General features: G+C 39.3%; 3 protein-coding genes across 3 annotated transcripts; 2 read left to right on the plus strand and 1 right to left on the minus strand.

Annotated features, from left to right (window-relative positions):
- Window positions 1–404: 404 nt before the first annotated feature.
- Window positions 405–4,390, minus strand: p2rx2 (purinergic receptor P2X, ligand-gated ion channel, 2). The gene is made up of 12 exons (XM_068703805.1): window positions 4,203–4,390; window positions 3,577–3,712; window positions 3,375–3,446; window positions 3,211–3,286; window positions 3,023–3,119; window positions 2,460–2,540; window positions 2,147–2,300; window positions 1,865–1,995; window positions 1,657–1,747; window positions 1,516–1,581; window positions 1,336–1,413; window positions 405–918 (listed from the first exon to the last, which is right to left on the minus strand). The coding sequence occupies exons 1-12, from the start codon at window positions 4,367–4,369 to the stop codon at window positions 820–822; spliced, it is 1,248 nt and encodes a 415-aa protein (XP_068559906.1). The 5' UTR covers window positions 4,370–4,390; the 3' UTR covers window positions 405–819.
- A 767-nt stretch (window positions 4,391–5,157) lies between these two features.
- On the plus strand, window positions 5,158–13,051 carry pes (pescadillo). Its single transcript, XM_068704004.1, has 15 exons — window positions 5,158–5,304; window positions 5,547–5,626; window positions 6,677–6,830; window positions 7,133–7,242; window positions 7,408–7,579; window positions 7,709–7,798; window positions 8,122–8,238; window positions 8,558–8,635; window positions 9,525–9,614; window positions 10,166–10,296; window positions 10,432–10,557; window positions 11,453–11,637; window positions 12,018–12,169; window positions 12,255–12,422; window positions 12,653–13,051. Exons 1-15 carry the CDS (start codon window positions 5,281–5,283, stop codon window positions 12,725–12,727), a joined length of 1,752 nt encoding a protein of 583 aa, XP_068560105.1. The 5' UTR covers window positions 5,158–5,280; the 3' UTR covers window positions 12,728–13,051.
- Window positions 13,052–14,325: 1,274 nt separating this feature from the next.
- On the plus strand, window positions 14,326–26,160 carry gal3st1a (galactose-3-O-sulfotransferase 1a). The gene is made up of 3 exons (XM_068704239.1): window positions 14,326–14,586; window positions 23,235–23,386; window positions 23,593–26,160. The coding sequence occupies exons 1-3, from the start codon at window positions 14,581–14,583 to the stop codon at window positions 24,740–24,742; spliced, it is 1,308 nt and encodes a 435-aa protein (XP_068560340.1). The 5' UTR covers window positions 14,326–14,580; the 3' UTR covers window positions 24,743–26,160.
- Window positions 26,161–26,222: the final 62 nt, after the last annotated feature.

Genomic DNA, 26,222 nt, shown 5'->3' on the forward strand with positions numbered 1-26,222 from the left:
TCCATCGTGGCGGATATCGATCCATTAGACCTTAGTCTTAAGTCATTTTTCACCACTGACATTTGTATTGCTCTCAGGCATCCAGATGGATTCACTCTTCCCCACAATCTTATTAGAGAAACCATTTCAAGGAAAATGTCAGTGTGATTTGATTACTGCTCATTGCTCTCTTTGTGTGTCTCCTGGCCGTTTCCTCCTGTATCTATCGTTATGCTGAACACACCAGGTTGAAAGACAAAGGAAATCTGAATATTGTGGTTCTTCAAAAATGTTTTAGTTTGTAATAATGCAGATTTATAAGAGCAGAGGTCAATGTTTCGTGATATGAAATTCAATGAGAACTTGAGTTGATAGAAGACATTTATTGCACTGAATGTCTACAATACACTGATATAAATGAACATTGTTTATGTTTCTCAATACTCTTAATAATTTTTTTCTTATATGAAATGGTTTAGTTTTTATTCATACATAGAAAATAAGCACATTTTCAAAATAGTGTTACTGCAAGTCATGTCAAGTGAAAGAGAAACAATTAACTTCACACACGTTGGGGTCCATCAAGGCTTGAGATGATACATGAGCTAAATCCACTGCACAGGCTGAGACTTTGAGACGACCGGCTGTCTGTCAGATGATGCCTCCTCTGTCACTGGTTCTCTGTCAGTTCGTTTCCACTAACAACAGCATGGTGACCGCTGGCAGCCCATAACTCAGCTGCTGCAGACACCTGAGGAATCACTCAGAGTTGCTCACAGTCAGCTGATGGAGGAGCATCTGCATTCTTGGCCAGGGAGGACTGAGGCGACTGTGACGACTTTACAGCGGTACGCCCTCTGACAGGTCTGAATGGTTTGAGCCGAAGCTGTTGATGTAGCTGAGCTCTGTGGGAATGGGCACCGCAGGCTCCTTGATAATCTGCGGAGGACACATATCCTTCACTTAGTGAGCCAGCATGCAGTTCAACCATCAGTTTTGCTATTTATTTCTGTGAAAAATATGTATACAGTACACAAAATATGAAGAATCTTTCTTGAGAATACTGTTGTTTCTGCATTTCATTCACTAAATCATTTAAATGTACTTGTGAGGTTGTTAAGATGATTACTTTTCCTTAAATAAACACAAAAAGTGTTTACTTGTAACTACCATGACCACCAACTTGGTAACTAATATACAATTAATAAAATGTATTCAGTACCAAATTATGTACTTGAATACATTATTTGTAAAAATAGATTGTTGAGCTCTTCTTTTTAGACATTTTTTTGGAGATGTAAAACCTTTAATGAACCCATATGTGTTGAGGTTGAATAAATGATGCCTATTTCTCACCTCATCAAATTTTCTGTCACTATATACTTCATTCTTGTCAATAAAAGTCAGCATGATCCAGTCACAGATAATGGTACACTAGAGGGGCAACATGAAAAAGGAATATCAGTTTGTTGTGCAAAGAACGACAGCTTTCACTTTAAATTCTCAAGATAAGAAATGAACATATTGGTGACTCACAATCCCAACTGAAGTCATAGCAGTCACCGTGCTGATGATGGTCGGGATGGGACTGAATTTACCAGCCTGAAAAATAAATGACATGTAAATAACATCATGACAGCCACAGTAAGCTGGAAATAAATGATAGTTTCCACTTACATGTCCGTGAACTATGACATCCAGGCGGATGCCATAAGCCTTGATGAGCGTCCGAGACTCTACCCCATCCTTACTGTAATATTTGGCATATCTGCACAATTACACATAAATTACAAGGGTTAAGGCTGGGACACTTACCAAAAGCCAAAGTGACAAAAGCAGCTTAACATACTAAACAAAATGGTTAGAGTTGGGTGTTAGAGCTCACCTGAAATAGTAACCAGAGTTGGCCTGATCCCTCCGGAGATCAAGACGACGGAAGGAGTATGTGGGTTTACAGTGGGAAGGGTCCAGGTCCAGGTTACACTTCCAGTTGATGAAAACCCCTATCACTCCTCCCTGGACAACAACACAGCATATCTTTTCTAAAGCAATATTACATTGTCACAAAGTAGGTCATTTTTAACACATACATCCTTAAAATATCATAGAGGCTTTATACATTGTTTAAAATAAGACATATGGGTCTAAAAAGACATCTTTTACTCACAGTCCTGCAGAGCTCACTGAAATTCTCCCTGGCTTGATCTGCGATGTAACCCAGGCGGAAGTTTGGACAGTAGGGCTCTTTCTCCTCATTATAATGACACTTATTGAGGTATTTCTGCATGTCACGCTTGTTTGGAGCATCTTTGATATTTCCCCTGCCAAACACAAGAACCGGAGCTCTTCTGAATTTCTGCAGCTCTCTGGCTTCAGTGTGTGTATGTGTGTGTGTGTGTGTGTGTGTGTGTGTGTGTGTGTGTGTGTGTGTGTGTGTGTGTGCGTGTGTGAGTGTGTGTGTGTGTGTGTGTGTACTCTACCTCAGCACTTTAAATCTGGGGAAGTGGATAGAGTTCCTGATGAACACTGTGAAATTGATGGCCTCCACTAATGCTGGTTCTCTGTTGAAGACACAAAATAATCAGAGTAATCTTGTTTCTTCCCCCCGTCAGTTGGTTTCAGTTAAATAATCACCACCATTTTGTTCCCAAATGCCCTTGTTTGAGCATTTTCTGTTGTGTCTCATTTGTTTCAACTGTTTTGTTATTGTTGATTTGTTATTCAGTTTTTCTGCTATCAGTTTACTGCTAACTGCTAACAGTTTCACAACTGTTTCCAGTGATACTTCAAAGGTCAACTGCTGTCTTAAACCTTTATATGACGTGCATTTAGCTCACAATTGTGCATCTATGTGCATAATGATGCAAAACAAAACTCTTGAATAATACAGTATTGATATAGCTTTGTCCTGTCTTAAGGTTTTACTTATTTTGTTTATGGTTTGAGATATGTGAGGACTTTTATTTCATTCCTATTCTTTTGGGTTTTTCAAACCTGGCTTGAACGTTCAAACGTGGGGAAGATTGTCTCTCATTTGCCTTACCTTACTGCAGCATACTCCTCAACAGGACACCAGGTTTGGATCTCGCAGGTTTTGAAGGTGTGGTTCAAGTACTGAACACATCTGCCGGTCCTTTTGCCTGTAAGAAAGTGTTTAAAACGGCTGCAAAATGTGGCAAATACAGACCAACAAAGCTTGAACAATAGTTTTGTGAGAAGTAAAAGCAGTACCATGGCCATCAAAGTCAACCTCTTCACGGACACAGTCAGAGTGTCTCGTACAGTTGGCATTGGTAACTTTGCAATGCTGAAGTGAAATAAGACACATTACAGCATTGTCTGTTATTGCATACCAGTAGATGTTATTGTTTAGAAAGCTTTTGTTGACCTCTCACCTCAGCGCAGGTTCCTTGCCTCTGATCATAAGTAACTTCTCGTCTCAATATTGTACTAATCACATCACCACCCTGTGAGGAAAATGCCACAAAAATACTATCAGTCAGTAGGGTTTACTCTGCCGTCAAGACGTGATGATGCTGACAGAGTACAGGAGGTGAGATCTCCTAGATTGTATTGCAGCGTTTGTTCTGGGCTCACCTCTGAGGGTCTAGCATACTCCACAGTGTCCAAGATATCATCTCCATGAACTGCTGTGCCTTTCATGAGCGTGTAAACTGAGCTCTCTGGACGAGTTTCACTATCTTGGTAGGCTTTCTCACTTATAAAGACATACCTTCAGGAGGATAGAACAAACAGATTAAACATCACATTTTCACATTGATTTATATTGGAGGTATCAGATTACCCTGGATCTGCTCAGCCCTCTATGCTGAAGCCAAGAGAAGAAGAAAATCTGACGCACTTTAATCATAAAACTGAAGATATCTAATCTAAGAAATATCTTAAGATTTGGAACAATAACATAATAATTACATCTTCACAAATTCAAAGTCTCCTCAAACGACATGTCTACTAATGCACAAGAGAGCTAAATTATCTTACCCATCAATTGTATCTCCATCATTATGTTATTTGTTTGTTTCCAATTAATTGCAAATGAGAAGAGAATTTAAAATCACAGTCCTTTTTTTTTTATCAGTATACACTCTTTTTACACACAAAAGCATATTACTGACAAAAAAACAATTTAATATTTTTTCAATCCTTCAATTCAATCATAGATTGTCCCCTTTAGCATGCAAGTACACAAACATGAAGCTTACCAGATGAAATAGGTGATCACAAGAAACTGAACGCTTCTGTATATGACTCCAAGAGTTTTGTTTTTAACCACCATCACCTTTGCTGTCTCATAGTCCCAGAAACCAAGAAAATACTCCTTTAAGAATTCACGTAGCCCCATGATGAACTTGTGAAATATTTCACACATGTTGTGATGCCCTTGTGAAGTCTCAATTCTCTGTGATTCTGTCTCACTGTCTCAGCTTTTTCTTTCTTACTCTCTGTTCCTCCTCAGCTCCAGACTGCATCTCTATCAAGCATCCCTGGCTCCAACAGAGAGGGAGAGGAGACGGGGGTGGGGTTCAGTTGTGGTTGAATCATGTCACTGTATACTGATGATTGTAGTGCTTTATGTTGTTTATTAGATGATCATACTTAAAATCTGAAATATATATATTATATATATATATGAATTATATATATATATATATATATATATATATATATGGATTATATATATAATATATACTAAAAATAATTATATATATATATTTATTTATTTATTTTTAGTTTAGAGGGTATGAGTTTAATTTTGTACCCAAGATAAATTAAACACCAAAGTGTGGTTTGTATTTTGCATTACCTTGTCATTTGCAAGTGCTTTCATAATTTCAAGTTTTGATTGTAAAAATACATTTTACAATCAACTCTTGGGACTATAAGACACCAAAGGTGATGGTGGTTAAAACCATTTCACGGTAACAATATATATATAGTGTTGATTGTAAAATGTATTTTACATATTTATGATACATATGCATGAGGTTGGTAAATATGGCAAGTCAAATTTAATAAGACACAGTAAACACGAATGTGCGCGCATGCTGTACAACACAAATTGAATAGCAAAAGCGAGCAGCTTTTTTTAATACAGGCGGACAAACGGGCGACCCCTCAGTTGGGTCCTTTCCAGCCTCCTCCACTCATCTGCGCATGTCGAACAACACGTGCGTCTGCTTGGCTTGGACATAGCGAACGTTGTGTTCCCCTCGTATCTGCGTAATTTGTAGACAATTCAATTTACCTGAACCAGTGTGGAGTGTCAGATACTATTTTTAAATGGGAGGTCTTCAGAAGAAAAAGGTAAGAGTTGACGTCGCGCTAATGTCAGGCTCGGAATCATTAACTCACGTAGCAACCTGGCTAATGTAAGCTAGTTAGCTAACGGAGCTAGCCGAAGTTTGTTTTTCTGAAACGGTAACGTTATAATCTGCTGGTTAGAGATCAGCGTTTTAGGTCAAAGCATTTAGATAACTTGACTATGAATTAAAGTAATATGACTCGTGTGAATAACGTTGATGTGGTCGTCTGTCCTTGTTTTCCAGTATGAGAGGGGCTCTGTCACCAACTACATCACTAGAAACAAAGCTCGCAAGAAGTTGAGCCTGAGCCTCCCAGACTTCAGGTAACCCTACTGTGTTCATTGTATTGTAGAGTTGGACGTTATGGACATATTCATGGTGATATACACTCACTTCCCAATTTATTAGGTACACATAGTTAACACGAATGCAACAGTTCTGCAATACATCCTACCTTCATGAAGATCAAAAATTTCCTTTTTTGATCGAACTCTGTCAGAGGTGTTGATTCAACTTAAGTTTGATAGTGATTTGTGATGTTTTTATTAAATTAATATTTTGTCACTTTCAATTATATCTAAGGTACACAAAGTCGGTGTTAATCAATAGAGTTCAATGGCACCATTAATGCAGCCTCTAAATTCTCCATTAACACCATTAAGTTAAATTAACGTCTCTCAAACACCAAAAACTCAAAATGATAGACTTCATAAAGGTAGGATGTATCGTAAGGCTGTTCAGTCAGACTACATATGTTTTAGAACTGTTGAGTTAATAAATCAGTACCTAAGTGTATTCTTACAATTACTACATTTTGTGATAAATTAATGGAACCAACATTTATAGACAAAATAACCAGATAGAAATGTTTGTTTGAGGCCAATCATGTGATGTGCCATGAAACAGTCCTCATCCCTGATTTGCTTTTTTTTTAATATTCTCATACAACCAGAGATGTTTAGAGGATTTTAACATAGGTATAAACAGTAAAGAAAAATATCAGATGGTTGACAACAATTATTTTCACAAATTAATTAATCTGGAGACAATATTAATTGAAAAATACGGACAAATTCCTACTCAACTTTACTGAACTCAAAATGATGTGTTTGAATTGTTTATTTTTTGTAATCTAGAGAATTTCACATTTTATCGGCTGGAACCAGACTAGATTGACTATGTAGACTACATTTGTTTGATAATGACAGCTAATCAGTTATCGTAATTGTTCCATTTCATTTTCTATCATAAAACATTGTCACAACACCTAACCCCACTCTTAAGCACATAGGATTGTTGAGCATTGGACGCCTGACTGGCAAGTCACACCCAAACAGCAGACATGTCACAAATAATCTTTCTCTGATTTTCAGGCGACTGTGCATCCTTAAAGGCATCTACCCCCATGAGCCCAAGCACAAGAAGAAGGTGAACAAGGGATCTACAGCCGCGAGGACCTTCTACCTGCTCAAAGACATCCGCTTTCTGCTGCATGAGCCGATCGTTGGCAAGTTCAGAGAATACAAGGTATCGCGTGCATATGTTTTCTATTTTTTAAATATCAAGTTCAACTCAATTATATGAACGTGTTTATGAGAGAGATTGTTTGGAAAGGGATCATAATTGAACTGTGTTTAATTGAATTACGGTTGTGGATAAATTACTTCCCTTACAAAAAAAGAAATCATTTTGAACTCTAGGGGAAATTATCTGTTTTTGCCTCGTAAATGTGATTTCTTCCTTGTTATAGGAAATTCTTGTCTCTTCTTGACATTTTTTCTGCAGTAATGTTAGAAAATATGAACACTGTCTCATTGTCAAAAAAACAGATATTTGTACGCAAACTGAAGAAGGCTTATGGAAAAACCGAATGGACTGCTGTGGAGAGACTGAAGGAGAACAAGCCGGCCTATAAATTGGACCACATCGTCAAAGAAAGGTGAGACCCTTTACGATGCTATTTGTAAAAAAAAATAAACAGAAAAAACATGTCTGCATTTGTAAAGATTTTTTAAAGTACAAATTAATTTAGTACATTTTTTTTAGATTAATATATAAAATATTGTTGAAGCTGTGTCCTCACTGCTGCTCCTTTTTGTGGCAGGTACCCCTCCTTCATTGATGCTCTCCGTGACATCGATGATGCTCTCTGCATGGCCTTCCTCTTCTCCACCTTCGCCCGAACAGGAAAATGCCACGTTCAGACAATCCAGCTGTGCAGGCGCCTCACTGTGGAATGGATGAACTATGTGATTGCGTGCCGTGCTCTCAGAAAGGTGCCACTTCACGCAGCACAGCAACCATCTTTATTTGTTTTACGTAGAAATAAAAAGGGTTCTGTGATATTTATTGAGTTCATTGACCTCTGTTCTGTAAGGAACTAAACTCTTGTCTGCTCTTGACAGGTTTTCATCTCCATCAAGGGAATATATTACCAAGCGGAGGTGATGGGACAGCTCACTACATGGCTGGTGCCATATCAGTTTTCCCATGATGTAAGTGAATGATGAAATGCAGTCCTTGGTGATTAAGCAAACATTCAGCAGTGACTTTTTGTTAAAGGCTTACACTGGAGGTTGACACAACTCTGTCAGCATTTGGACTCGGTAAGTCAACCGGCAGTGTTGCTGTCGAACACAAAACATTCTTCAGGCTGTGTTGGCTCTGTTGTGTAAATGGCGGCTGTTGAAAGGAGTTCACTGACTGCCATAAGGTGTTTGTGTGCTCCAGGGATTAGACATTATTCTCTAGTGTTTGCACTCGTGTTCATTAATTTTACCACAGAGACTTAGTCATACTCAGTTTTTTTCCCTTGCAGCACCCAACCGATGTTGACTACAGAGTAATGGCAACTTTCACAGAGCTGTACACCACTCTGCTGGGCTTCATCAACTTCAGACTCTACCATTCCCTCAACCTGGTCTACCCACCAAAGGTATCTTGGACTCTGAAACAATCCCACGGGGTTTTCTCTATATATGAACTTAGTATTTGAACGCCTTATTTATCTTACACTTAATTGTGGGTGGTCAGTATAGACCAAATTTGTATTGCAGTAATTGTTACAGAATTAGTTATTGTTACTCAAATTCACATTCGAAATTCACATTCATCACATTGATTCAAGTGGCTATATATGGCCTGACAATCTAAATATTGTGATGGTTTGGAGTTCATAACAGTTTGGTTGTAGGATTAATGTGGTCTCCTGTTAGTACACCTGTACTGTGTTAATGTAATCTCTCCTTTTGCAGTTGGACATAAAAGCAGAGTCTGAGCTGAAGGAAGAGGATGATGAAGACTATGCCATGAATTCGGAGAGCTACCTTGAGGTGAGACTTTTTATCTTGAACCATTCTAAAAGATCCGTTAAACCACTCTCTTACTTCTAGTGGTATTCGATCATACAGATAGCTGTGCTTTTATTATTTTTAGATCCATTTCTTAAATTTTGGCCAACACTGGTGGTTGGACAAAAACTTTTTTTGGAACTGGATGAACTGACTCAAGACAAACAGAATGCCGTGCATTTACTGTTATCTTTTTGTCAAACCTACTTTAATATTCTCCTCATTGTGATTGTCTTTAATCATTGTGATTATCACTGTGACCAGGAATGTGAGCCTGTACATGTTGATTATCTACCCAAATATGTTGCCAGTTGATGGCACATTCTGTTGTAGCAACGGCTTTGCCAGGTTCTATCTCTAGATGGATGGATGGATAGATTGATTGATTGATTTTGAGTCTTTGTTGACACACCTCTCCGTGGCCTCATTAAAATAAATGAGCATTTATTTTTGATGCATGCAAATATCTGTATGAACTCTGCTTTGTTCTTTGTGATAATATCTAGTGGTATGATTGTGTTTCTCTGCAAGATAGGATGTCCATTATACGCAAAGCAGTGTTTCTACACACAAAAAGGCATTACTAGCAGCAATGCTGTAGCTAATACATTCATTAACTTGTAAAAACTGTGCACACTACTCTCCTTCCACTTCCCCTTTTTTGTTTGTGATAAGATGTGAATAAATGGGGTACTAGAAGTTCTTCTGGACATTATCAAAGATATTATGTTGAATTGTAGTACTGCAAATTGTTTCTTTAACTGAACTGTTACTTTTTTATGCGGTTATTCACAGTAATGCTGAGTAAGTGTGCATGTAAATATCAAAATTAGGGATTGTTGATCTAAGCCGATGGTTTTTGGCTGTGCAGAAACTGTCGGCCCTGAGTACCAGTCTGGCACGGGTGGTTTCCACCGCAGACGAGGAGGAGGCTGAACTCGACAAGTTTCCTGTCGAAGAGGTAAGAAAATATGATGTATTCACAAAATATGATTAGCTGTATCTTATCCATTTTGAATATACTTAGAAACGTTGATATCATTGTCATGATGGGGAGTCTTATAAACAGTTGACAAACTAATTGGTCTCTGAAGGAAGAAGTGAGGGTTCACATGTTTGTCCGAGGTGTCAAAGCTGATAGAGGTGTGAGTCTGGGGATTACAGCTGCATGCTTGGTTACAAGGACTGGAAAGCTTGTCCAAACACAGGGTTTTACAGGAACTCCAAAACCATTTTTGAACTCGAAACTTATCCTGCACTTCCACAACATGAGTCCAGTTGTTTGTCAGATTGGCAACTTTTTAACAGCCCAGGAAATATCACAATGGAGTTTGCAGTGATGATCTTCCCTGATGAGTCAAACACTGCTGTAACATGTACATCATTCCGTCAGACATTGCGCAACAGTGAATTCAAAGAACTAGTCAATGACTCCAATAAAACAGTGACTTTTTAACCCTCCAGTCTGTACAAAATCTCAATAAATGTTTTCTTTTAACTGATTTTTATCAGGAGGACTTGGAAAAGATGGAGGCCAGGGAAAAGGAGCAGAAACAGCAGGAAGCTCAGAAAAAGCTTTTTGAGGGGCTCAAGCTGTTCCTCAACAGAGAAGTGCCCAGAGAGTCGCTGGCTTTTCTCATCAGGTGAACAAGAGCTGCTGCAGTGAAACTGGCAGAAAAATCAAAGGCAGTTTTTACAAGAATAAATAAATACACCTTCCGTGTAAACCTCAGACTGATGCACAGCCGCTTCTCTGTCTTCTGCGTGTTGCCTTCCAGGTGTTTTGGTGGTGAAGTGTCCTGGGACAAGTCTGTTTGCATCGGCAGCACGTACGAGGTGACGGATGAAACCATCACGCATCAAATTGTTGACAGACCCAACATCGACAAACAGTATATCAACAGGTAAAATAATGATTGTACAACGCATCACAGGATTTTATACAACCAATTTGATTTACAAATGAATAAATGGATGTACAAAAACATTAGAAATGTATTTAAGCCATACATTATTCCCACTGTTATCGATTGTCTTTATCAATCTTTAAATACTGCCAAGGTGCAACATCTACAAATAATTGTTATTCATGAATTGACACTAGTTTATAGTGAACCATAGCTGTTATTTTTACTACACTAGCGTCATAAACTCTGATCAGCATGCATTATGATCACGTGCAATGCAAAATTACTTTTTCACTGTCTGACAGTGGGCATCTGTTATTTAAATTTAAACAAATGTGCCTGAAGTGACAGAACTAAAGCTAATTAATGTCATTGCTACACTATCGGACCCATTATGTCTTTGTGTTTGATATGATTCCATATTTAGTGGATGGACTCAGAAAGCCTCGTTAGTAGCGATGCCTTCAGATAAAGTCCTAGTTTCACAATTACATAATTTTGCTTTTACAAAATGCTGCACATGCAGGACTAGTAAACAGTTGAAACATGCATTTTTTGCAGATCTCCATGCAATAAAGATGAGTTTACTTCTGTCTCCTAAATGCAGGAAGTCTCTACTGATGAATTGTGCTTCTCTTTCCTCGTATATTACCATCTCCTCTACAATGCTTCCTTTCAGAGGTGTCTTTCCGCTCTTTCCTCAAAGCAACTCTGTTCTTCATCGTGTTTGACAGACCCCGTCGTCTTTCTTTATCCTGCTTTGCATTTTCAAATGCTCACGTCAACTCCATCATGTCTGCCAACTCGCTCACATATTTCTTCTGCAGAGGAAAAATCCTCCCCATGTATAGTATTGAGATGTGCACTGTTTTACCATGATCCTCTGTTACAGGTACTACATCCAGCCCCAGTGGGTGTATGATTGTGTCAATGCCAAAATCCTTCTGCCTGTGGAAGACTACTTCCTTGGAGTGACTCTGCCCCCCCACCTCTCTCCCTTCGTGGAGGAGAAAGACGGAGACTACGTGCCCCCTGAAAAGCTAAAGATCATGGCCCTACAGCGAGGAGAGAAACCTGGTATGAACCAAAGCATTTCTCTGATGTATCCGCTTTCACACTGTGCTTATAGAATCGTTTACTCTTTTTATTGTTTTACAACATTGAATCACAGTGAGTATAGTTAGGATGTAGGCGTATTTTACCTTCAATCAATGGCCACACCTGGATTACACACAGGTGCACCATAGAAGATGAATACATGTGAAGTCTGTTATGTTCTGTTTGATATTTGTGATGCTTTTCCATAAATTTATAGTTTTGATAATGAAAGATATATATATATATATATATATCTATCTTTCATTATCAAAGTAAAAAAAAGTCCTTATTGTATAATTATAAGAAATGGGGGGCATAATAATTCAGAGACCATTTTTCATATTTTACTTCTATCACAGCCAATGAACAGGAGGAAGAGGAGGAGGAGGAGGAGGAGGAGGAAGAAGAAGAAGAGGAAGATGACGAAGAGGACGATGAAAATGAAGATGATGATGAAGAGGTGGAGGAGAAGAATCTGAAGAAGATGGAAGAACAACGATCCCAGGGCAAAGTAAGGCACTTTTGATCCCTTTTCTTTGCCATTTGTTTTTACAAACCGAGTTTGCTCAGCTTTCATTAACTCCTCTTTCTTTTAGTCTCTGCCGGTCAAAGTGACAGCTGGTAAAGTGAAGGTGGACAACCCAGCACGCTTGGAGCAGGAGGAGAAGGCAGAGGAGAAACGTCTGGCCATCATGATGATGAAGAAAAAGGAGAAGTACCTCTACGACAAGATCATGTTTGGGAAGAAGAGAAAAATCCGAGAGGTTTGTTCTGTTTTATTATTGATTGAATATGGATTCACGTTTACATAATGCAGTTTGAATAGATAACATTCTTACATTTTTAACATTGGATCCATTGTTTTCAGTATCGAACATCTTATCTTGTTAAAACAGCATTCTATAGTGGCAGTGTGTAGAGTTCATTGAAGCCCAGTGATGAACCTGGAGTTCACTCACCTCTAAAATGCCTTTCTGCTTTCATTGTCTCACAGGCTAACAAGCTGGCTGCCAAGAGGAAGGCCCACGATGATGCTGAAAAGTCAAAGAAGAAAAAGACCAGAAAATGACTCATCTGATGATGCATTTGTCAGACAGACTTTATGTATTTAAGTTCTAGAGGTAGAGTATTACGGGTTAACATGTCTTCAAACCTGTAGGTGCGTTAGAGAGCTCTGCGAGTGAGTTCCATGCATCATGATATGCATTGACCGTTGCATAATTTCAAGCTGAAATGCAGGATGTGGCGTATGCTAACTGTGTAATTATTCATGTAAAAGTGACTGTTTGACTTTATGTTGTTTGTATGAACTATTCTATATTACACAAGATATTTCTTACCTTTTATTGTATAATCTGTGCTTGAAACTGTAATAAAGTAAAACCCCAAAGTATTAAGTCTGTTACTTGTGATCTTACAACATTATGGCTTCTTACTTGCTTAGTTACTGTGTTTTACACACGGCGCCCTGTGCAGGTGAGTTATCGCTTCATGTCACTTCCCACAGCTGTGTATAGATCAGAAGAGACACTCAAAACAATGTGAAAATACACTTAGTCCCACAATAACACGTATGTGCAGTGGGCTGAGGTCACTGTTCTGTTAGGGGGTCGTTTTGTGCGATTTGTCCACAGATGGGACGGTGGGCGTTGATGACGAAGGAGCATAAGCCCCTCTGCCCTCTCGAGACGCTGCTGGGATCGAGGTGGGCCAAAGGCCAGGCCAGTCATGCCCCGCTCTCCTCAATCACCTCATTCAGTTTGTGACACTCCATACCATCTCTCACTCTGATCTACATTCCACGCATGCCCACCCAGTCCGGTTCTCAGCCTGGCACTCTGGGTGCTTGCGGGCTAAGGCACACCCTGTTTAACAAAAGCAACAGTGTCGTGTCTGTGCGAGTGGGATGATCGGCACGAGTCCAGTGCGCCTTCCAAGAGTCGTGGCTAAAACGTGGAGAGAGCTCACACGTGCTGTAATGGATGAAACGTTATGACCACATATTGCTACTTCCTGCCTAGCAGAGCCAGATGGACTTGTTACTCGGGCTTGAATGTTCATTTCATTCTCTCTTGAAATGTCTGCTATCTTGCACAGTAGATTGCATTGAGAGTGGCACTTTAACTGACTTTTATCATAACTTGCCGGTCACAGAGTTAAACTATTGATAGCTTTTAACGCATACATTACAGAAAAAGATGGGATTAATAATTTTATATTTTAAAACGCATGCAGTATTGTCATGAGACAATCCAGGCTGTATATGAGTCTGTTTATTCTAATCTGTCGTGCAAATAACTGTCATAACTGACCTGTGTACATCCCTCATATAGAATGTATAGACCGCTTGCTTAATAAGCATTTCAGACAGTGGTTTTGGTCTAGTGGTACAATTAGAGCCTTTGTGCTTTTTATGCAATTCTCACCCACCTATCAGCTTGCAGCTCAGACTCAAGTGTCAACAATCAATAGCCCTCTGTGTGTATTCACAGAATGGGGACTATACAGCCTCTCTCCCTTTCCCCGTCTCACGCCCTTCCTTATTTATACTCCCTGACAAGTACACGCCCCCCTGACAGAGACACTGACGTCACAGGTGCTTCGACGAGCCTCCCTGTAGGGCTTTATTCAGCAAGATCAGTTTTTGGAATTAATAGTTGAGGGGGAGGCGGCAGGTGTTCATGCAGGAAGAAGAGGAGCAGCAAGCAGATGAGTGAGCTCCGTCGCACTGTGCATGATATGATATGAAGGGAGCGCGGGACAGTGCCGAGTCTGAAACAGTATGTGTAAGTCAAGATCAGACATAAGAACTGCTGTAGGAGGGGGAGCAACTTTAATTAGTCATCTGGGACTGCATGCAAAGGAAGAGGACAATGCAGTTGGACAAGAAACACTTCCATTAGTTTCTTTTTGGACTTATGTATGAGGGTAAGAAATCCTACTCCAGTCTGATCTCTGAATTACGCTTTTCTATTCAAACTTCTTTTGTGTTTTGTAATATTGATAATGATCTAGAAAAACGAGATAGTTGAAACCTTGTGATACTTCCCAACACTGTCAGCGATGTCAATGCAGACAAAGAAAACAGTTACACATATACTAACTTTACCCGTAAAATGACATCACTCCTGATGTAGTTCCTATTAGACCAGAACAATAAATAAATCTGAGAGTTTGGTGTGCACAGAAAGCTCAGATCAAGTCCTAATGATTAATAGGCTGGCTATAATTTCATTATAATGGATGAAGTTATACATTGTACAAGGACACACATTGAGGTCATATGAAAATCTTAAGCAAACAATGATAAAATTATATCAAAAATAACACTTCCATTTATTTGTCCAATATGATCTCAGGTCTGAAGGTCACATCCTTTAAAGCACACTGTAAAACCTACCAGCTCATCTTAATAAAAGAAGTAAGCTAACCCAACTTAAATGGCATAGAAAGTTGTAGTTACTTGAGTGATACACTAACATGAACTCGTAAGTGAACTGCAGCCATAATGACTCAGTCTGTTGGAGTTTGATCAACTTCTGGTAGACTTTCAAGTTAGGTGTATCAATTCTAATGTGTTGTATTAAGTCATTTGATGTAAATTGATTTTATAGACAGTGGCTGTGTTCGAAAACTTAGATAGCTGTCTTGATCCTTGATCTGTCGTTAAGACAGGAGTCTGGAAATGTAAATTTTCCGGCGTTTTTTCGCTTAGATTTTTCAAAAGTTACCGAGAAATAGACACAGTACTATCCGATAACACCGTTAGTGTAACCAGCAATAATGGTTGATGTGATTTGCGAGGAGTCAGTCAGCCAACTTTCTAACATTAGCACGTTAGCCTAGGTTAGATAGCCTAACGTTATTTCAGTGTACCAACGTCACACATTATATTGCATGCTATCTTAAAAGACATTCGAAATCAACGTTTTTTTAGATACCTTCACCCGTAAGTTTCAGACACCTGTCTTAACCCTCCTGTTATGTTCATTTTTTAGGTAGATCAATTATGTTACCGGGTTCATTTTACTTTAGCACAAGCAATGTAGCTCACATCAACGCAGCGCACACGCATGCTGCTGTTTGTGTGAAGTTGAACTAGCCAGGCGTAACGTTACACGGCACGTTGACCCAGCTCAGCGGGGAGGAGAGGATTTTCCACACACCTGTCTGTCTGGGACTGAAGTTAAGAAAGTGAAGAGAGAAGGGAGAAACTCACAGCGGAGATTTTCGGTGGTTTAAACGCATTTGCTGTCCATAAACCAAGTAAGGTAAGGCTGTTCTCTCTTTTATTAGCTTGCTAGCAAAATATTTGAAAAGCTAACGTTAGCATTGCTGTAACGAAAGCGTGCTCTCTCTCAAAGCCTTAACGTTTAGTTTGCCTGCAAAACAAGTTGTATTTTCACCTGTTAGAGTTGTTGACGTCTGCACATGATTTTCCATCCAAATTACATTGCCAGAGTGCAAGGAGTATCTGCGGTTAGCTTAAGTTAACGTTACCGAATAGGCTTAACATTGTTAACGTTAGCATGGTCGTGCTGGGCTCCACGTGGTGCTATCATTCACTCTGTTTCATTCACATGCAATATTCACCACTTGTGCAGTTAGGACAATGGGATTGAGATTTTAATATATATCAAATGGTTGATTTAATTTAAGGCATTCAACATATTTGTTGCTTATACAGCTAATACACAACTATACCAAACTAACGTCACTGCCTTATGTTAGCCACGTTTTTTTTTCTTTTTTTTAAGCCTAACTTTAATACATTGAACGGATTATTTTCATTTCAGTTGTGGCTGAGCTCATGGACCCAAGTCATGTGGAAATGTAAGTTGTTTTTTTCTAGTCCCATCAAAGTCTGCTTACTGAGACATTACAGACTCCAACATGGCCAGTATTCTACTGTTTCTCCCTTACCATGTTTGTATTACAACTGCATATGCGCTTTTAGCAGTTTTAATTCACTCAAGATACACATGTCAAGAGTGCACAGGCCTAATGTTAGTGAGAGAAGGGTAGCAGGCAGTGACACATGGTGTGAAAGACAATTTCATTGCCCTCTGTGTGATTTCAAGCAGCTATTTGTTGAGAGGGACATGTTTCTTCATCTAAGGGGACATATCAAAATGAAGCAAACTGGTCCATGTCCATTTAGGGACTGCAGGTTTAAATCAAATGTCCACTCGACATATAACTCTCATAAATGCAGAGAACATCAGAATGCCTCTGATTACGATGTGTTCGTTGTAGTGCCAAACCAATCCTCACACCTAAACATTTCATTCCAGTTTCAGAGTAAACGAAGAGCTCCACATCCAGCAGTCAGCAACAGCCTGTCATATCTGCATGCACAGAGTACCTGGACAAAGCAATACAATTACAGTAAGTGAGTACTATTTTCCAATGATTAAATAACATGGGGGAACCAGATGTTAATGTTGCTGTTCAGGCAGAGTAGCTGCTGAAACATATGCTAACCTTTGCAGTATCTTTTTTGTTTGTTTGTTACAGGCTTCCCATTCACAGTTGTACAAATGGCAACGCCTGATGTCCTCAATCTAAGGGTCATTCTTGATGAAGTCAATGCCGAAAACCTTAACTTGCACTCTCGCCCTGAGACTGTGAATGCCCTCATATTGGAGCTGGAAAAAAATCTCGACCTGAACTATGACTTTCGCCTGCAATTCCAAGACCCTGAATTTGACAATGCCTTATGCAATTTGGTCAATATAGAGGACCTGCCATCTATCGCAACTGTCACGGTAGTAAAAATAATTTAATTGGATCTGAGTTCAGCCAGCACAGATGACACAGTGTTATTATCAGATAATACAGAGTCACCTGAGCGCCTCTGTAGATGGCCTGAAGTTTTTGTTGTTCCGACATTCTCATACGAGGTGGAGTTTGCATTAAGAGAGGGCAACTGTGCGTTTGAGAAGGTGAATGCAGGAAAGTGCAGCAGCAGCAACCTGGAGGGTGCATCACCCCGGGCCAACATTAAACGACCCAGAAGAGGGGAAGTCCAGTTCCTCCATAACTATCCCCGTGGTGAGAACAAGGACACCCTGGAGACCAGAAGGATGGAGATGCTGGAGGAGTTCAAGAAGATGCCAACCGACAGAGACATGGTTCTTGTCCATCAGCACATGCAGTGCACCTTTCCACTCCGACGTGAAGAGATTGTGACGTTAGCACCTCCTATCGCAGAATTAAAAGACAGATGGCCTGCCCTCTTCTCTGAAGCTCAAGTGAGTAAAAACATACTGGGGCACTACACAAAAAACAAAGGTGACATGTCTTACACCCACACACACACAACTAACATTGATTATTGCTTGATTTGATTTAAAAATGGATTGTGACATTGTCCTCAGGATCTTTTCATCAGGGAAACACAGCTCGTGATTTATGTGAAAAATAAATTACTTCAAATCTTACTCTGGGAAACTTGCAACTTGCTTGCCCTTTACAGATATGCTTAGAAAATGTAACTGTTGTCCAACATTTTTAAACAAATCACATGAATCAGACCATGTTATAAATTCAAAATATGGATTTGTCATGATTTAGGCTCATTATGGGATATCTCTTTATGCTTTTGTGTTTGGTTCAGCTCTATGGCGAATTCCATAGGATCACCAATCAAAGCCTTCAATATTCCTTCTTCACTGCGCTGGATAAAAACACTCCACAGCTGCTCAAACTCTACAAAGAATGGAAGACTGGAGCTTTTGGTGAAAAGATGGCAGATCTGCTGATGGCATATGACGAGCAGGTAAGGGTGCTATTAATATGTTTACTGAAGGGTGGAAGTAACTACAATAATAATGACTGAATTGATGAAACAGCTATCAAATTAAATGGTCAATTTAATACAATTAAATGTTGCATCAAATAAAATCAATGAAATAAAATGGTCAAATCATATATTCAATATTTCAGTTGAAAACCTCTCTCTGTGTAAAAGGACAAGAATGACATCAGTGCAACTAGAACAGCAGCCCTGGCTGGGCTGCCACTGTACCTAAAAGAAGACTCATCAGTGATCTTCAAGAGTTGCAAGGTAACGTTAACTTCTCATTCTCCCTCAGCCTTCATTGCTCATCATCTCTTGTTTGCACTGATGAGCCACTGATTTATACAAAGTTGATGACTTTAGACTCGACAAAATTAGGAAAGACTTGCAACCTTCTTCCAAACCGAAAGATGAATAAAAATGTTGGAAGAATCTTTCTTTTTCGTTTAAGTGTACCACAAATAATACATTAGATTTTGGTGAAGAGTGTTTTTTGACTTGTAAGTACTTGATACTCAAGTTTAGAATTTGGACACGACTTGAGTCTTGCCTGTCTTGACTTGAATAGAAAGACTTGAGACTTAGACTTGATGACTTCGTCCCACCTCTGCAATCAAGTGTTTTCCCTCTACCATACCATTGTAAACTGTTTTATTCTACACCTGTGAATATTTGTTAGCACACTAATTTCATGTTTCCCAGGAGTACCATCAAAGGTTTGTATCTTATTTATTAGCCTATCATAGTTGACGTGTTTGTAACACACATTACATTACAGTCATTTAGCAGACGCTTTTATCCAAAGCGACTTACAATAAGTGCATCAACATTGGTAATCAAAAGAACTACTAGTCACCAGAAGTCATAAGTACATTTCCTTTTCCAAACAAGCATCTAAGAGCATGAAGCAGAGCATAACTCAGAGCCAAAGTACAGTACAGAAACAAGAAAAACAGTTAGTGCTATAAGTAATACGAAAACAATAAGTGCAACAAGCTAGTATGAAAACAATAAGTGCTAAGTGGAAGGCTCAGGGTAGCACTTCCTGAAGAGGTGGGTTTTCAGCCTGCGCTGAAAGATGGGCAGCGACTCCGCTGTCCTGACGTCAGTGGGGAGCTCATTCCACCACTGTAGGGCCAGGACAGAAAACAGCCTGTTCTGGACCTCATGTGTACTCATGTGTACATGACCTCATGTGTACTCCCTCTTTCAGGAGGAGGAGTTCGAAGCATTCCAGGAGGGTGCAGTGGTTGCTGTTGGCCGTGGTGGCTGAAGAGGACACGGCTGCAAGGATTCCCTTTCAACCTCTCCATGTCTCAGTCATCCTGGAGGATCAGGTTGTAATGACTCTCAGATCTTGGACTGATGCACTGGTGGTGTTGTTTGGCTTGATCTATGCTCTCAATATGAGCTATCCGACGAAGCTGAGTGGCTTCTTTGAGTTCATCCAGGTTGTCCTCTTAAATCTAGATGATGGAAGAAAGCAGCTCAAACCTAAGTTGCAGGCCTTGAAAAATGAGCTTGAGTAAAGAGGCGACATCCTGCGCCAAGACTTATAGCAGTCATGGTTTACAGCCCAACAAAGTCTTATATGCAGAAATCAGTTCATAGAAATGATCAGTTCATAGAAAAATCAAGACTTGTATTGACTAAATTCCCTTGATGCACAGCTCAACTACTTCCTGAATCTCAGAAGCTCTTTCATTTCCTCTGGAACAGGATGGGACATAACTAATTAAACCACCTGTGCTTGATCTCAGCAGCCAACAACAAGCAAGCACACCTGGTTTAATTAGGTCCAATCCTGTATCAGAGGAAATATGTGTCTGGGATTCAGGAAGTATTGGAGCCTATAGCCTATTATTGTATAGGCATTGTCAACTCTTGCATCCCGTCAATCCAGCTGTAAATGATGACCGCAGTGCTCTGGAGGCTGAAGTACCGGCTCAGATGTCTGTACCGAAGAAGGGAATATTAGTGTTCTGTCAAAAAGTCTATTAAAAATAGTCCATAGGTTATTGATAGTTGGTCTACTGGCGATAGCAGTTGTGTTTGGTTCTTATCCATTGTCAATTTCAAACTCAGCTGGCCAGTTGTTAAGCAAGCCCAACATTTTGTTAAGAGAATATACAAAAACTTTTCATGACTCCTTTCAGTTTATAATTTTTGAAAACATGTTTGTTGTGAGCACAATGTATTTGATCAGTGATTTATTTTTTTTATGTTGGCAGCTGTGTGGATTCATTTTGGCATAATGTGTAATGTTGTGGTCAACAAATCATATTGGTTAAAATAAATTAATTGCATCTGAGTATTTGTATTGAGTTAATGCAACTTGAATGGTTCAAGGCAATCAGTTTCCTTAAATGAATTGAGTAGCTGCTATACCATTTTGAGTTGTTGTAACACAAGCTATTTAAGTTAGTCGGACTTAAATCATATATTTGCTCTTACATAATTTTAATGAGTTCATACAAACATTACAAATAAGTTTAAATAATGAATATGTTTTAAGTTCAAAACAAAGAATGGAGTTAGTACTAGTCATTTATTTACTTAAGTATACCTAACAATAAATACTTGAGTTAGGAGTACTCCATTTAAGCATTTTTTTCCACTAAAAGGATTTAAGTTATTTAACTTAAATGGTTCAAGGCAATCGGTTTCCTCAAACTATTTGAGTTGACTTTACTCATCAGGTTTTACAGTGCAGGAGAGACAATAATGTCACTTAAAATTCCCTACATTTGCAGGCTGAACTGTTCCTCCTAAAATGTATCACAACAGAGTGGCTTCTGATGGCCGAGAGAAAGGGCTCTCACATGCCTCCATAATAGTCCCTTCATGGAGTCCAGACAAAGAGCAGAAATAGCTCTTAGCTGTGTTTGGAGAGTAATGTTTATGTAATGCTCTGATGATAAGATTGAACATAAAATGTAACTCTACAGGTCATAGGACCAACGTGCACATAGTAACTCTCGTCAACATGAAGGCTTAAGATGTCTACCTCAAGCCATAACCCAAAGCTGGACTGACTCCAAAAATGAATAATAAATGACACACCGGACACCAAATAAAGGACTTAATACTTTGGACTAGGCTGGGATTCATTTTGGATTTCTCAAAAGGTAAAAAGGCTACCGTTGCAATTCTTCGTGGATTCATTAAAACTCTGGTGTATGATTTACAAACATGATTATGGACAAAGGTATTGTAACTTCAGTTACTGTCACTAAAAGAAAGGGAGAGACATTCCCCCAAACACCATATCAGATTGTAGGCAGCTCCAAACACAGACAGATAAGAAAAACTGAAAACTTGCATTTGGTTTGAATTCTTTATTCTCCTAATGTCCACTCAGATTTATCTTGTGATCCTGTGGAGGGGCCAGACCCCCAGGTTGGGAACTACTGGGCTAAACTACCAAACTGTATATAAAGTATTTAAAAGAAGCTCCATATATACAGTAAGTCACAGGGGGTCATTTACTGAAGAACAAATACTCTTACTTTTTATACTTTACGTACATTTGGCTGATAACACTTCTGTACTTTTACTTAAGTCAGATTTTAAAGGTAGGACTTTTTTGTAATTTAACATTTTAGTTCTGGTACTTTTATTAAAGTTAAGGATCTGAACACTTCTTCCACCACTGGTTGTACCATACAACATAATAATTCATCCAACCTAAACAACATTGAGGTAACAAAGACCAAATGACCTAAACTGAGCTGCATATCTTTCTCTCTGGCAAAAGTAAATTTTTCATTGCAGTTTAGAGTAATCAGGGTCCTCTCATAGTGAGTGTAGAATTAATGTTTGCTGATAGAAATTGAAAAGAAAAATGGGGAGAAAACTCAATTGATCTGCTGAAATTTTTTTTAGGAAAAAATATAAAAACGCTTCTGCTGTAATCACATTTTCAATAATTTTTTAAAATTCAATGTATAGATATTTACTAACTATAACCTCAGCAGTAAAAGCTAAAAACAGTGCACCTCTTTAAACACTGCTATATCTGTATCATTAGTTTACATAATGCTTTAAATTCCAGGTAGTCAGTGTCACTTTGTTACCTGTTAGCTGGGTCAACGGTAGGCTCGTCTTACGGCAGTCAGCAGGGGGGGAATGCAATATCACTTTCCACAGTAATACATTATTTATTTAATGGGGCAGCTGAGAAACACTGGGTCATTATAAGCCACAAGTATGTCATTTTCTAGTTCACCATACAACTTTAAGTTCACCCTGTGTTAAAGATGTTTATGAAATGGCCAGACAAGAGAACTGTGGCATGTGAAACTGTGTCAAACACCCTGATAATGTACCTGATAATGTACCTCCCTGTGAGAACCTTTAATCATGGTCCACCTGATGACATCAGAAAAAATAAATCACCATATAGTTGAATCAACACATCACTGTTATATTACAATTTTATGCTATTGCATTTATATTTCATGCGCGTTCATATTATTGTGTCTACTCCAGTAGAAACCAGAGAACAGAGATTGTAATCTGTACGTGTCACTTAATACTTTCATTTATTTCCAAGTCATCATGTGAATAAATCATTCAAAGAGGACATTGTGTCCTCAAAGCTTGCCTCTTAGTAACAGAGATGACATAATACTGAGGTTTTCTTGTACTTTGAGAGTATCAAAAAATGTCCAGTAAAAAATTAATTCCATAGTGATCACCGATGATGATGATGATGATGATGATGATGATGATGATGATGATGATGATGATGATGAAGTTCTGTGTTTTTAAGGTAATCCTTTTGTTCTGCTGGACCATGGCTGGCAAGCAAGTGAGGCAGTGGAGGTCCATGTGCAAAGGCCTGGTTCTGGGTACCCTCCTGACCAGCTGCACAATCCTGCTTTACTGCCTCTCCACTCCGCAGATCCCCTTCAGTCATCCTGAGTAAGACTCAGCACACACGTGTACATGCGATCTGTAGAAAATACAATATAAAACATACAGTGTGTCAAATTTCATCAGCAATTTCTGTATTTTAGAGCTGAAACAAGTCAGTTTTTCAAGGAATGATGGTTGGCTGCTTTTCTTTATTTTGTGTGGGAGTACATTTCATCAGCACATTTATCATTTGATTGTTTTCCTCTCTGTAGGGTTCCAGTGCCTTACTCCTGTGCCCACCGTCCATCCCAGCTCCACCCTAAAACAATCACAAACAGCTCACAACAAACCACTGGCCAGACCTGCACTCCTAAAGTGGATATCATGTTCATGAAGACCCACAAAACAGCCAGTAGCACTTTCCTCAACATCCTTTTCCGCTTTGGGGAGAAGCACCGACTCAAATTTGCCTTCCCTGACAGCAGAAATGACTTCTTCTATCCATCCCTGTTCCAGCGCTCCCAGGTTAAAGACTACAGACCTGGAATGTGCTTCAACATTATCTGTAATCACTTGCGCTTCAATGCACCCGAGGTGACCAAGTTGCTCCCTATGGACACTTCCTACATCACTATTCTGCGAGACCCCTCAGAGCTTTTTGAGTCATCCTTCCATTACTTTGGCCGGCTGGCGCCTTTTACCTGGAAGATACCAGGTGATGACAAGCTGACTGAGTTTCTACGTGACCCCCATTACTACTTTGATCCAGATGGCTTCAACGCGTTCTACCTCAAGAATCTGCTGTTCTTCGACTTTGGACAGGACAACACTCTGGAGCTGGATGATCGGCGGGTAGAAGAGGGAATCAGATTCATCACTGACCGTTTTCAACTGGTCATGTTGGTGGAGTACTTTGAGGAATCACTCATCCTCCTCAAGGATGCCCTCTGCTGGGAGATGGACGATTTGCTCTTCTTCAAGCTCAACGCCCGCAAAGGGTCCACTGTGTCTAAACTCACGCCTGAGCTGAGGGCCAGGGCTCTTGAGTGGAACGCTGTTGACTGGAAGCTGTACCAGCATTTCAACCAGACATTTTGGAAGAAAGTTGATGCATACGGACGGAGGCGGATGGCCGAGGATGTGGCAGAGCTCAGGAGAAGGAACGCAGAGATGACATCCATCTGCATTGAGGGGGGTCGAGCTGTAGAGGCCAGCAGCATCCAAGAGACAGCCATGCAGCCCTGGCAGCCCATCGGAGAGAAGTCCATCATGGGCTATAACCTGAAGAAGAATGTGGACAAGGCACATAGGAAGTTGTGCCGAAAGATGTTGATGCCAGAGCTTCAGTACTTAACAGAGCTTGGGGTTAACCTGTGGATCACCAAGCTGTGGGGCCATGTCCGAGATATCATTAACTGGTGACGAGACATGTGAGCAAGAGGGGCCAATTCAACTCTGACACACTGTAATAAAAGAAGAGGAATCTGACTGCGTGGCTGATAGAGTGAAAGGTTAAAAGATTTATGTCACATTTCTATCTTATGACCTGTCCATTTTGTTAAAATGCCTCCACATTGACTTGTTTGCATTTCATATGATTGTGCGCTGTAATGTCTTTGATGGGGGCTTGAGAAATGAAATACTGTAGACCTCACAATCTACAAATACTGAACCAGTTTACTACACACAGATGAGGCTTAGTATTGTTCTCTATATTTGACACGTTCTTACTCTGAGCTTGTTTTAATGTAGCAGATGAGTGAACAATTGAGTTGAGGACTAATTATATGAGAATTTGAATGGAATAAAAACAACAAATCTGCCATCCCTGCCAAATTTCTAAGATTGTTTGAAGACACGAAAAGAATGGTACCTTGCTTTAAGCTAAACATTGTCAAACATTTAAGTTTTAAGGGACTGAAAGCCCCCTAAGGGCTAAAATAAAGATGTGAAAATTTGAATGTAAAACTATATTCCACTTTACTTCTATGGAGGACAAAATCAGCCATCATTTAAATAATAGGGGAGCAAATACATGACCTTTCTAATGGCAGCCGTTTTTACTTGTCATAACAGCGAAAGCAAGCGCAGGTGCAACTAATACCGCTAACGATCGCTCTGTTCACACAGCTGCTACATGTAAATCAAATGTAGCCATCGTTATTGTTACTATAACTGTACACCTGTGCTTTTTCTGTAGTGACATGTCGAAAGGTCTGTCATGAGAAAAGGTCTGAGCAATAATATGTCATTAGTTCTTACAACATATCATACATTTTGCATTGAGTTTTGTGCTATATGATATAACATTTTCACTTCTTTGCAGTGGTAGTCAATTGTCCTGATATCACCTCGTAAACCCTCCTGATAGCATTCGTCTTGCCAGGTGTTTGGCAGGTACATTGATGATGTGGTGAGACTTTGTTGCATAGTGAGCCAAAAGAAAGTCATTGTCAGCCAAGCAAGGTAAATCATGTCTTGAAGGCACTATGACTATGACTAACAGTGTTAAACATCACCTACATGTGTTTACACAGCCTTGTGGCCATAGCGTACAGAAGGGAATAAAATTGAGAAAGATATATATGTTTTTCCTGTTAATGCACTGTATTACTCATTTACATTTTAATAAGTATCCATATATACATATTCTGTTTATTTTTTTGTTTATCCTATTGTGTATTTAATAATGGGTTCAGTTATAGATTAATTTATCTGTAATTTACTGATTTTGTCCTCCATACATTTCTCCAATCTTTTTATCCTCAAAATAAAGTGAAAATGACATGTAATATTGCATATATGTTGATGATTCTGATTCATAAACAGCTTCCTCTCAATCGGTGACTGTTTCATCCTTATATTACTCTATATATGTTAAGTAGCAATATTGTTATTGGTT

Source organism: Cebidichthys violaceus, unplaced genomic scaffold (genome assembly GCF_023349555.1).
Source record: "Cebidichthys violaceus isolate CVI_PGR_0920_01 unplaced genomic scaffold, fCebVio1.0.p SCAF_9, whole genome shotgun sequence".
Taxonomy (NCBI): domain Eukaryota; kingdom Metazoa; phylum Chordata; class Actinopteri; order Perciformes; family Stichaeidae; genus Cebidichthys; species Cebidichthys violaceus.